Genomic DNA, 13,376 nt, shown 5'->3' with positions numbered 1-13,376 from the left:
GAGAAGGGTCTTGCCCAAGGTCATGTATTAGTTACCGATTACTGGGTAATAAATTACCCAAAATTTACTAGCTCCAAAAGTAAACATGAGTCACGTCACAGTTTCTGTGGGTCAGGAATCCTGGAACAGCTTCATTAGGCAGTTCTGGCTTGGGGTCTCTTGTGAGGTTGCTCAATCTGTTCAGTGTAAATGACTGTTTTCCTCTGTATTTGTGTCCTTCCAACTCTGGAGATGTTGAGGTACTATTTATTTTATAAAATATTGGGAATAACAGATGGTGGTTGGGGATTTTAAGGTCCTTATCTGATACAACACTGACACCATTTTGCTGGTCTACCCATTTATTTTTATTTCCCAGTCTATCGAATCCAAAAGTCTGGGAGAAAACTCCCCTGGGATGCCATTGTGTATCTGGAAAGTTGGGGGAAGTATGGGTCCCCTTCTCTGCCCTCCATGCTTTATTTGTGATCAAGGCCATTGTGACAGGAATTGAATTTTGCATGCATCACTGGGGGACCACTGCGATCCCTACAAGAGCTAGAGAGAAAAGACCCCCAATTATTAGTAACCATGGGAATCGCTCCAAACTCCACACCCACCAACTTAAAAGGGCTGTGTGTGACTGTCTGAAGCAAAAAAATAAATAAAAATTTCCCTGAGAGGTTAGACTATGGCATCACTCCAGCTAGAGCAGTAAATGCATGACACGGACCCTGGAGTTCGACCCTTTGGGCTCAAACTGGGCTCTGCCATCATTAACAGTGAGATCTAACATCTCGGTGCCTCAGTTTCCCCACCAACAAAATAAAGCTAATAATAGTAAGTTTTTATGTAGATTAAATGGAAATGCATGTCAATGGCTTAGCATATAGTAAATGCTCGATAAATTTTTGCCATAATTATTTGTTATTGTCCACCATAATGTAGAGCCTCCAACAGACTCCTGGGGCCCCTCGCTCCCCCAACCCATTTTTCAGGAATAAAATGGGCAATGCCTGACTTTAGCCCAACTCCTTGATTTTCTATGGATCTGAGTTATATGTACCTGTCTCCTTATCTTACATATATCTGAGAATTGACTGTAAAACGCCCTTTTAAAGCTAAAGTGTGTTATACATCACAAAAATTTGTTTCTTATCATCATCTAACATTTACTAGGCACTTCTACAGATACTGTACTAAGTATTTTTCATGAACTATCTCATTCAAAACTTAGCACAATGCTAAGAGGCCAATTTGATCAATATCCACATTTACAAATGCAGAAACTAAGGCCCAGGGCATGGCACAAAACACCACTGTTCACTTTTGCCCTAAAGTCACACAACTAGTAAAGGGCAAAAGAGAACACAAACCTCGGTCTGCTTCATTCCAAAGGCCCTGTTCCTAGTCTCTGTGCTCTCCTGCCTCCCTTTTGCTCCTATTTCCTTGGAGGATTCACACCAAATTTATCTTTTTAGATCTAAATATTCCCATTTTACAGATGGAGAAGTTGGGGCTGAGAAAGACACCAAGGTCACCCAGGTACCCTTACCAGAGGTCAGGAATGGGGGCCTTTTCCTGTCTTCTATCTCTGCAGGTGCCAATCAATACAAGTACGGTAAGAACCGAGCTGAGGAAGATGCCCGGAGGTACCTGGTAGAAAAAGAGAGCCTGGAAAAAGAGAAGGAGACAATCCGGACAGAGCTGATGGCACTGAGGCAGGAGAAGAGGGAGCTGAAGGAAGCCATTCGGAACAACCCAGGTACCTACATGGGTGCGTCCTGGGCATTCAAGGTGGGGGGTGGGGCTGGACCTTGACACCTCCCATGGCAGAGGTCACCTGGTTATCCAGGACAAGTGGGCTTCTCCTCCCATTCTTCCTCCTCCTTATCCTCCTTCCACCTCTTCCTCAACATCATCATCATCATCCTTCCTAATGAAAGTGCCATCAATTTAAGTGCCTATTTAAGGGCCAATTTAAGTGCCATCAATTTACTGATTTGGGGTAAGGGAATGAAGACGCATCACAAAAATGTGTACACTTAAGGTAGCAAAATTTGGTCTGACTTTAGAAATGTTAACATGTGACAACAGAGTGTGACTTAGAATCAAGGAAATAGGAGATACCATTTTGAGCCTCACATTAATTCACTCATTCACGGATGTGCTGAACACCCAGCTGTGTGAGACACTGGCCCTGGTTCTGGGATTGACGGACAGAGACATGTTCCCAGGATCCTCTTCGAAAATCCAGGGCCATAACCCCTGCAGACTCAGGCTGCTCTGGGCTCCTCTGCACCCCACTTTCCACCGTTTCTTTTGAATTCTCCCTGTAGCTGTAGTTTGGCACAATTTCAGCCTGAGGTTTGTACACACATGCTTGAGAGAACAGAGGTCTTTGTCCTTTATAAAATATATCCAAGGTCACATAGCCCCATGAGAATCTGATGGGACCTATGGACCCTTTCATAAGGAGGGAACAAAACCCCACAATTCGCAGTGTTACAGACAATTGCAGCAGCCAAGAGCTTATGCGCCCTCACAACTCACCCTTAGATTGCCTAAAAATCCATGAACCTAACTGAGAACTTCTAGCTTAAAGGTTAAGACTTCTGTGGAGCCAGGAACCAGAATCTGTGGAAGGAAGCATAGGAAAGCAGTGTGGTCTCAATATACAAAACTTTTTATTTTTTTTAATGTTTATTTATTTTGAGACTGAGACAGAGCTTGAGCAGAGGAGGGGCAGAGAGAGAGAGAGAGAGAGAGAGAGAGACACAGAATCCAAAGCAGGCTCCAGGCTCTGAGCTGTCAGCACAGAGCCTGTTGAGGGGCTCGAACTCACGAACCATGAGATCATGACCTGAGCTGAAGTCGGCCACTTAACTGACTGAGCCACCCAGGCGCCCCAATATACAAAACTTTCTAAGAGTCAAAACAAGAGTTTGGAGCAGGCTAACTGTCCTCCTTACTGTGCTCAACTTTTTTTTTCTGTAACCCATCACTTTGTAATATTAGATTATTTATTCTATTTATTATTTTAACGTATTGTTTATTCTCTCTCATACACACACACACAAATGTGAACTTCATAAAGGCAAACATTGCCTGTTTTGTTCACTGATATCCCAAGGGCAAGAACAGTGCCTGGTACATAGTAAGCACTCGCTAAGTGTTTACTGAATAGATGGATGGATGAATGAATGAATGAATGGAAAGAATTCACCATTACTGGAAAATCCTCCAGTGCAGCCTCCTATTTGTCTCAGAGCAAAGAATGAATGGAGCTAACATTTAAACCTGGTAAGGCCCACTGCAACTCTTGGCATGAAAAAGATACGAATATAGGGTTGCTACTTTAGACTGAATAAGCAGCAAACTGGAACCCCTGGTCAATGTAAAGCCCTGTGTTATAATTCAGTTACAGGTAAGAGAAACCAAAGTCAAATTGGCTTAGAAATGAAAAAAAAAAAAAAAATCAGCGTGCCTGGCTTGTTCGGTCAATAGAGCATAGGACTCTTTATCTCATGATCATGATTTCAAGCCCCATATTGGGCATAGAACTTACAGAAAAGAAAAGAAAGAAAAGAAAATAAAAATGTAATTGGAAAACTGAGCGATCAAGTATAGCAAGGTCCAGGTATTTAAATGATGTCACCAGGAAGCATATTTCTTTAATTCTTGCTTCTGCCTTCCTCCATCCTGATTTCATTGTGTGGCCTCATGGTGGCATAATGGCTGCACAGCTCTACCCCTCACCCAATCCTCCCAGCCACCCCAGCAGAGAGAACTTCTCTTCCCAGCGGACCCCACAAAAGTCTCAGGATTCCCTCTGATTAGACCAACTTTGATCTCTAAACCAATCAATGTGACCAGAAAATGGAATTATGATTATGGGCCAGATCTAGGTTATGTGCCAACCCCCTGAACTAAAAGTGAGGTCAGCACTATCCAAACTATAGGGAATGGGAGGAGAAGGTGGTTTTCCTGTGGAAAATGAGGGTTCCGTATCGAGAAGCTAGGGAAATGGGTACAGGGCAGGTAAAAACCACACAACCCCGCACGGAGCTAGCACCCCAGGCTGCAAGTCCATCTCTTAATGGGGACAAAGGGCTGGGAAAGCCACAGGGCAGACCAGAAGCAGAGGCCCTGCCAAAGCCCCTGATGCTTCAAGCCAGGCTCAGCCGTTTCTCACTGATGTCTTTGGACCCAGGAGCGAAGTTAAAGGTCCTGGAGGAGGCCGTGGCCACCCTGGAAGCTGAGTGTCGGGCAAAGGAGGAGCTACGGATTGATCTGGAGCTGCGGCTGGTGGCCGTGAAGGAGCGCTTGCAGCAGTCCCTGGCGGGAGGCCCGGCCCTGGGGCTCTCTGTGAGCAGCAAGACCAAGAGTGGGGTGAGTGTGTGCCCTTCTGTGCCAGGGGCAGCTGCTCCCTAACACCCTCACATGCTATAGATCTTCAGGATCATTCTTTGTGGGTAGGAGTTAGGCTCAATTACAGATGGGAAAATGGAGGCTCAAAGCGGAGGGAAGGTGCCAGAAGACCCGATCCCAAAGAGGAGGTGGCATGGCTAGGGAGGGGGCTCCTGGAGCAAGTTCAGGCCTATCTGCCATTTGACTTTTTATCCTGAGTGTGATCTTAGAAGTAGCCTTTGGGTTATTGATAATTATAGCTATGATACATTGAAGAAGAGCAAACTTGTGTTGAACAGTAACATAGGCCAGTATAGCATTTGAACCTGTGTGACCTCATCATCTTCACAGCAGTCCTGTGACGTAGTGCTATGTGTATTTGTGCCATTGGATGTACAAGGAAACTGAGGTCAGCAATGTCAAATGACTTACTCAAGGTCACTCAGTTAAGTGGGAGACAGGATTCCCAATCCAGGAAGTCTGACGCAGAGCCCTGTATTAGCCACGGTACACGTGCCCTCTCTCAGGGTCCCCAGGGTACGGGGCCGTCCTCAGGGGTTTGCATCCATTATCTCCAGCACTCCGGGCAACCCTGCAAGGCAGATACTCTGACCCTGAATGAGACTTCCTCAGGGAGAACGTGGCTGCCCTGGGTCTCCATCACTACTGACGTTTAGGGCCAGTAATTCTTTTTATAGGGGACTGCCATATGCATCGTAAGATGTTTAGAAGCATCCCTAGCCTCTGCCCACTAGACGCCAGTAGCTCCACACCCAGCTGACAACCAGAAATGTCTCCAGAAATTACCAAGTGTCCCCCGGAAGGGCAAAACTGCCCCCATTTAGGAACCGCTGGTCTAAAGTACCAGTGGGCTCATCTGTTATCCTTTCCCATAGCACTTAGCCACAATGTGCGTATACATATTATATGGATATGTGTGTGTGTGTGTGTGTGTGTGTGTGTGTGTCTTGTCTAATGTCTGTCTCCCCCCACGGGATTGTATTTTTATTAAAAAAAAATTGGACTATGGCTGTTTTGTCCTTATAGCCTTAGCCCTTTAGAGTCTGAAAAACAGTAGGAGGGCCACAAATGTTTGACGAATGAGTAAATGTTACGCCTGGTTTCAGACAAGGAAATTGAGATGCAGAGAGACTTGTCTAAGTCTGAGCTGTCACTGGGGACGGTGTTCTCACTGTTGTTGTCTGAAGCCACGCTGTCTGCCCCTGTGCTTCCTCTCCGTGGGACTTTCCAACCTCATTTCCAGATGAAGAGCTCAGAGGACAAAGACAAACTCACTGAGGCCCGGTGGGAGAGCTAGAAGTGGTTCACTCATCCCAGCTGCTTCCTCCCACTAGTGTGCCCTGAAATTCACTTCCCAGGGGGCTTTTCCACTACTTTTGAGCCTTTGTTTAAAAAATTTTTACTTATTATTTTTTTTGAGAGAGAGAGAGAGAGAGCAAACAGGGGAGGGGCAGAGGGAGGGAGGGAGAGAGAGAGAGAGAGAGAGAGAGAGAGAGAGAGAGAGAGAGAAGCTTAAGCAGGCCGCACACCCAGCACAGAGCCTGACACAGGCCCGACCCCACAACCATGAGATCATGACCTGGGCCAAAAACAAGAGTTGGACGCTTAACCGACTGAGCCACCCAGGTGCCCCTACTTTTGATCCTTTTGATGGTCTTTGGAGATAAAGAGAAGTCTTCTCTCAATTCCCTGCAGGCTTAGCTGTTAATATGTCACTCTTAAGGAACCACATCGTAGTAAGGTACTAAGCAACTATCTGGAAGATTTAAGAGGTGACAGCACTCTAGAAGATGAGAACGAGGGCCACCCGCCTGGGCGGTTCAGTAGGTTGGGCGGCTGACTCTTGATTTCAGCTCAGGTCACGATGTCACAGATCGCAAGATCGAGCCCACACTGGGCTCTGCGCTGATAGCACAGGACCTGCTTGGGATTCTCTCTCCCTCTCTCTGCCCCTCCCCCACTCTCACACGTGCACCCGCGCACACTCTCTCTCAAGATAAACAAACATTAAAACAAACCAACAAAATGGGAAGGAATGCAGGGCAGAGGTTAAGAGAGAGGGCTGTAGGGTCCGAATCCTGGCCCTCCCACTTGCCAGCTATGTGACCTCGGGCAGTGACCCGACCTTGCCATTTCCCTTATCTGTAAAATAGTTTGACCGATACTAGCGTCTAGTTCATAGGTTTGGAAAGGCTAGAGGAGCTAATCCACGCAATGCCTGGTACATCGTGAGGGCTCAGTAGTTCTAGACGTCATTCCCTTTATTCCGAGGCCCTCAAGCGTCTTCCTCCCCTCACCCTGTTTGGTGCCGGCATGTCTGTGCTATTTGCACGTTTGCAAATACTCTATTTGCGTTCTTTAGAGGGCAAGCCAGGTGTGGGTAGCCACCCTAGACCTCACCTATGTAACTGCTTCTTGTCACCAACAGGAAACTGCGCATAAAGCCCAGAACAGTGCCTCAGAGCAACCTCTCCCTGTCAACTGTATTTCTGAGCTGAGGAAGAGAAGCCCATCCATCGTAACCTCTAACCAAGGAAGGGTGCTACAGAAAGCCAAGGTATAGCAAGCAATAGCTCAGCTAATTAAAATTCAGACACCGGGCAGCCTTCCGATGGAACCTCACCAAAAGCCAAAACATCATCTAGTTAGAAAGGCGGAGAAATGCCAGCACATCCACGCAAACTCAGGAAGTTTGCTCTGAGAAGGTCCTCAAATCTCGTTCGGTCCCTATTGACTCATTCTTAACACACAGTTCTAACAAGCTCAGTTTTCTGGTTTCTGAGCCTCCAGTGGGTTTGGGGACAGGAAAGGCCCTGTTTCATAGGTGAGGAAACCGATGAGCAGGAAGTGAAGAGACCTGTCCAAGGTTATGTAGGGCATCATTGCAAGAGCTGGGCTGCCAACCCACCTCTTCCAATTCCAAGTCCAGGGCTCCCTCCATGATACTGGCCCACAGTCTGATCATCTTGGGGCCAGCTGTGCTACAGAACTTTTTGGATTTTAGAAAGGTAATACGGTACACAGACTGAGTATGATGAAAAACTCTAACAAATTCTCAGGAGGTCCCCTGTAAGCAAACACGTTAAAAATTTTACAAGGCACATGAATCTTCACCCCCTGTAGAATAAATAGGTTATAAACAGCCTCATATCAGTTCAGGTCAGGTTTTGCCACCAGTTGAGTTTGTGCCCAAACACTTTAGAAAAATTTTGGTTTTAGGGATTTCTGGATTTCAGAACTGGGCATAAGAAATTGTGGACTTGAAAATCAAACACCCAAGCATTAGGACATAAGATTAGAGAAGTAACCAGCCAGAGGCGAGATCATCTAGACTAGATATCAGTAAACTTTTGCTATAAAGATCCGGATGGTAAATATATGAGAGCCTGTGGACCACAGAGTTTCTTCCAGAATGACTCAGCTCTGCTGTTGTAGCAGGAAAGTAGCCACAGACAACATGTAAACAAGATGGACATGGCCGTGTCCCAGGAAAACTTTATTTATGGACACTGAGGTTTGAACTTCATAAAATTTTCACATGTCAAGAAAAACCGTTACTGTTTTTATTTTTTATTTTTTTCCGCACATTTAAAAATGTGAAAACCATTCTTAAGCTGATGGGTGCTACAAAAACACGCAGCGGGCCAGACATGGCCTGTGGGCCAGTTCGCTTCCCTTTGACCCTTGTAAGCCATGGAAAGAACTGTGAATTTTGTTTTAACATTCTGAAAGTCACTGGCAAGTTCCGGGCAAAAAATTTTTGGAGACCAATTACGTATTTAAAAGACCGTTCTGGAACAATGGTGAGAACTGATAAGGGGACAAGAGAGACCTAGATGAGAGATGAGAAAGGTTTGGTGGGGGTGATTTGAAGTGGATGGCTTTGGAGGTAGAGACGAAGGATTTCCTGGTGAGGATGTGGAGGATGAGGAAAAGAAAGGAATTAAGGGTGATTATTCCCGTCATTGCCCTCGGCAACTGCGGTGTAGATGGTGAACACTGGGGGAAGAGCAGGGTGGGATCGGGGAATCTTCCTAGCAAGAATGTTCGAACCATCCCTGTGAACCCTGGTTCACACCATCACCTCCAGAGCTGGCTGAAAATCCTTTTGCATCATTTAGGGGTAAAAAGCCATTCACTATTGGCCAAGACATCAGTATCCCTCTCAGATGAACCCCTACACAGCTCCAGGGGAAAGAATGGAGCCCTGCGAGCCCCCTGCCTTCACCCTTCCTTACCAAACTGCTTTGGTTTCTCTCTCATCAGCCTCCTCCTCCACACCAAGGTCCGGTGGAACAGCATTAGAGTCAAAAGTTGTCCCCATTCTCCTCTCTATGGGCCTCAGTTTCCTTGTCTGAGAAAGACAAACTTTGTGATATTTGGGCCCCCCTGAAGATGAGCCCCAGTGTGGAGAAATGACTTACCCAAGGCTACAGAGAACGAGTGAGACTAGGACCCATGGCTCTCTAATCTGGTCCGCGGAGATCTTTATATAATTAGGTGCAGTAGAATGTTTTTATCCTGCAAGTCACATAGAACATTCAGCAAACTGACTTGTCTTGTCTTTCTGTCCTTCAGGAATGGGAAATGAAGAAGACCTAGAAAGAGGGTGAAGATTTCATTCCTAAGGAAATACAAGATTGCATTGGAAACACTTTTTTCACCAGGAGATGCCAAAAGACTCGAAGTAGCCCCCCACTCTCCAGGGCACCCAAAAGACCAGCGTTTATCGTCTGCATGATTCTAGGGGATATGGGGAGGGAAGAAGTAGAAGGGAAGAGGGACACGGAGAGTGTCCTTATAACTTCACAGAGGGTGGAAAACGGGTGGAGGGAGACAGAAATCCGCACGGTTGCAAAGGTTTTGTGAAACATCTTTGCCCTCTCTTCCGAAGAAGGAACGAAAGCACACGTGAATAAGTCCCATTCTCAGCATCCCATTCCCAGGCCTCAGGGCAAAGGAACACAGTGCTGAAGCCGGTGGTACAGCACAGAGACAAGACTTGATCAGCTGATCACACATGGGCCTACTGGATTCATGCTGGGCATTGCCGACAACCACTGGACAACATAAATAGGCCGAACTATGAATAGAATTTCCCTGCCTACGTAAAGGTGGACGAAAGCTATAGACAACATGCAAATTCTGCACTCAGCCCTTTTGTGCCTTACAACCAGGCAGATGCAGCTACCAGAACCCCACAGTGGAGTGGTTTTCATATTAGAGATCGGATATGCAGCAGGCAAGGGGAGGTTCAGCAGCTGACTTACTTTGAGCTCTTAGCGAGAGTGATGGGAACATTGGTTTCTAACGTCCCCAGGATGCTGCAGGCATTGTAGGGTGGGGCCATTTGTGGTCGGTCAAGTCCTTTACCTATTTCATGTGACACTCAGGCTCCAGGAGCAATGGTTAGAAATCCAAGTGATGCTCTTTATGTCTTTATCCTTATTTTGCACTTGGAGGCTCTCCCTGGTCTGCCCTTCCTTATCTGTTTATCAAGTAAAATCATCAGGGAGAATCAGAGGACAGTGGTTTACTTCTGCCATAGTGCCTTTTACTTACACTTGATACTTTTATGGGGAAGCAAGGACCTCAAGTCTGGGGCAGTCTCCTTGCTGTGCCACTCGCTACCTTCTCAACACTATAGGCGCTATTGAGGTCTTTACATTTCCTTCCAAAAACAGATAAGACCAGTTAACTGTTAAGAGCTCCAAGTTTAGCTCAAGGAGAGAGAAGGGAAATCCCAGAACAGCCTTTGGACACTTTGATGGAGGTCTCACACACTTTACCCTACCTAGGGCTTTACAAACGTGTGCCTTATCCAAACTTTACCACCCTTGGAGACAGCCAGGAACCAGAATAGGGAAAATAACTCTGACCAAAATCATCCAGCTGGCCAGTGGCAAAGCATAAGGCTTAGGGCTTATGAGCCTGGATCTACACAGGGTTGGGTTTGAGCCCTGCCTCTGCCACTGACCAGCTGGTGACTCTGGGAAAGTCACTCGCCCTCTCTGATTCTTGTTTTCTTTACCTGTGAAACCCAGGTTAATGGTTCTATTTTCCTCCCAGGACTATTGGGGAGATTCAATGAGATAATACATGGGAAGCATTTTGCATACTGTCTGAGAAACAAGAAATCCTCAGTCAATAATGGCTTTCATTATTAGCTAGATAACAAATGTCTAAAAATTCTGCGTTCTTTCTACTGAAGAAATGATGTGTATATGGTTATTACAGCCACCAAAAAGCTAAAAGGCAACTAATCCATAACTGACAGTTTGCATCCAGATTCCACTTAAATATCTTCAACGAGAAAGGAGCTCACATCATCTGGATTGTTAATGTTCTTTTTTAAAATGTGGATCCTGGAATGACACCAAATACTCCAATTACATCCTCAGTGTGTCCTCAGTGTGTTATTTTGGGGTTGAGCATCTTTTCCCACTGATAGATCTTGCGACTTGTTGGCGGGGGGAACACCACAGAATTAATAATAAGCATTTATCGAGTACTCCATGCATCAGGTACTGTGTCAGCCAAGGCCAGCTTCACGGGCACACAACCGGTGCAGTCACAAAGATGAGTAGAGCCCTGAGTTTGGTTTAAGGCGCTGCTGTTGCCCTCTTAATAATTTTTTTTAATGTTTATTTTTGAGAGAGAGAGAGAGAGAGAGCGTGAGCGGGGGAGGAACAGAGAGGAGGGAAACACAGAATCCAAAGCAGGCTCCAGGCTCTGCGCAGTCAGCAGAGAGCCCAGTGCAGGTCTCAAACAAACGGACCGTGAGATCATGACCTGAGCTGAAGACCGACACTTAGCCGACTGAGCCACCCAGGTGCCCCTTTTGCCCTTTAAATTATGTAGCCAGTCCTGGCGCTACCTGATCACTTTTCCAGGCATTATCCCTTTAGTTTGCACTAAAACTCTGTGCGACAGTTTCTGGCATCCCAGTTTTCACAGGTGGGGAAAGTGAAGCCCAGAGGGGTTATGTCACTTGCAGGAGCGCACGGCTGGGAGGTGCTGGAGCCAGCAACCCTTCCTCTGAGTTCCAAGGTTCTATTTCCTTCATGTCTTACCACCCCCCCCCACCCCCCTACCCCCGAACTGCAGCATTCAGAAGCACACTAGCGCTTAATACCTAGATGAATGAATGGACGCACGTATGCAGCCTTGATGTTAAGTCAATCAGCTAAGAGAGTGCAAACAAAATGGCTAAAGCACAGAGGCCAGTCCTTGTCTGTGAAAATGCCTCGTTTTGTTTTTTTCAAGGTATAGGCTCACGGCTCTAGGGTGGAGCTGAAGCTCCATCCTTCCCGACCCTGCCCCAAGTGTGGGGACTATCAGATTTCTGACGTCCCTGGATCAGTCGGGGACCCTGAGCAGGTGTACCAACCTCTCGGAGCCTCAGTTTTCTCAAATGTAAAGGGGATCATAATCCCTTCTGCACCCATGCTGCTCTTCTCCTGAGACGAAAAGGAGACATAAGGTATTGGTTACAACACATTTGAGTTGGGCCTTGGATAGAATATAAAGATGCAAAAGTCTCCAGCTCTGTCCTCAAGGAACTTGCAGACCAGGAGAGAGAAAATCTGACCCAAATAGCTGCAGTACAAGTAAACCATGTTATGGTGAAGACTTAGAATGAGGACACACCTCCCATTCCTTAAATAATGTTGTTGTTGTTGTTTTTACCTTGGGGACTGTGCAGTAACTAGTCTAGCAAGTCCAAGTGCCCTCAACCCCAATCACCAGTCTATCTTGTCAATTTTCCATATTAAATTTCTCTCAAATTCTTCCACTTCTTCCTATCTCCACTGACACCAACAATTCATTCATTCAACAAACACCTGGTATGAACCTACCATGTACACCTACTGTACTAGACAGATGTCAGAAATCACAGCTGTGGACCCTCATGAAGCTCAAACTCTAGTTGGGAGAACAGAAAGAAAACAAATGAAATACTAATATGGAAACAAAAACGTGCCCAACACACCTAAAAGAGTAGCTACTTCAGATAGGGTGGTTACAAAGGTCTATTAAGGAGTCCCCAGGACAAAATACAGCCCTCCCTTGAATGGACTAGTCCAACAGCTTGTCTCCCTACTTCTCTGCTTAGATCCAGCAATCTGTCATACGGGAGTCAAGGCCCCCCGTTACACATGTAAAGGTTTTGTAACATGTCCCCACTGCAATCAGAGTAAGACTCAAGTTCACATTCAACAAAAAAATTTTGAACTACACCAGGACACTGTTCCACCGTTCAATGGAAATAGACAAGATAATCTCTGCCCTAACGGAGCTCGCATTCTAGCGAAGGGAAATGAGAAAACGCATTTTAAAAACATAATAAAGTCAGAAAACAAGGGAATTGGAAGGGGAGAAAGCAGTAAGAGTGATGCGGGAGTCGGGCTCCAATTTTTTAAATCCCTCGCGTGATCTGTTCCGCTAATTGTGTTGTGTTGCCCCTCTTCCCTCCAATATTTCAGCGCATTACTCGCAATGTACTCTCCCTACTGACTGGGTCTTTGCAAAAGCTGTTTACCTCTACCTGAACCACCTTCCTCCTCTTTGCATCTACGCATCCTTCAGCTTTCAATTCAACTATTTTTCCCTCTGGGGGCAACTGCCCACACTCGGCCACATCATGTTCCAGGCTTCCGTGACACCACGCCCCTCACCTTTAAACACCGGTCATATTTTGACTTAATGCGTTTGCCTTCGTTTATTGTTTACAACTTTACGTAAGCCCCTTGAGGGTACAGCTGAGATCCCCCGTGTTCCCGGCGGATTTCTCGACGAACACGGAGCCTGAGTCCTACAACAGGAACCCACCCTACGCGCCCCACGCGCGGGGGACCGGAAATGTCGCGTTCCGTCGGGGACACCGGATGGACACGAGCACGGCGCGCAAAGACAGCCGGAAGTGTGGCGTTCGCGACCCGGACCCTGGGCCGGGAGAGCCCGCG

At 46.5% G+C, this 13,376-nt stretch overlaps 1 protein-coding gene and 1 long non-coding RNA gene across 3 annotated transcripts in view; one reads left to right on the top strand and one right to left on the bottom strand.

The window, feature by feature from the left end:
* Positions 1–10,863, top strand: part of AFAP1L1 (actin filament associated protein 1 like 1) — a 62,129-nt gene extending 51,266 nt beyond the window's left edge. For both annotated transcript variants that reach the window (XM_042994587.1, XM_042994595.1), the window contains exons 16-19: positions 1,580–1,744; positions 4,193–4,371; positions 6,839–6,967; positions 8,989–10,863. In XM_042994587.1, the coding sequence (XP_042850521.1) occupies positions 1,580–1,744; positions 4,193–4,371; positions 6,839–6,967; positions 8,989–9,012 (497 nt within the window). In that variant the 3' untranslated portion in view covers positions 9,013–10,863. The remainder of the gene's footprint in view (positions 1–1,579; positions 1,745–4,192; positions 4,372–6,838; positions 6,968–8,988) is intronic.
* LOC122240943 lies at positions 8,845–13,227 on the bottom strand. Its single transcript, XR_006220758.1, has 3 exons — positions 13,089–13,227; positions 11,801–11,870; positions 8,845–9,008 (listed from the first exon to the last, which is right to left on the bottom strand). It is a non-coding gene; the product is annotated as an uncharacterized LOC122240943 (long non-coding RNA).
* Positions 13,228–13,376: the final 149 nt, after the last annotated feature.

This window comes from Panthera tigris, chromosome A1 (genome assembly GCF_018350195.1).
Source record: "Panthera tigris isolate Pti1 chromosome A1, P.tigris_Pti1_mat1.1, whole genome shotgun sequence".
NCBI lineage: Eukaryota > Metazoa > Chordata > Mammalia > Carnivora > Felidae > Panthera > Panthera tigris.
Note: the sequence above shows the minus strand (reverse complement) of the source record. Positions and strands in the feature narration are given on the sequence as shown.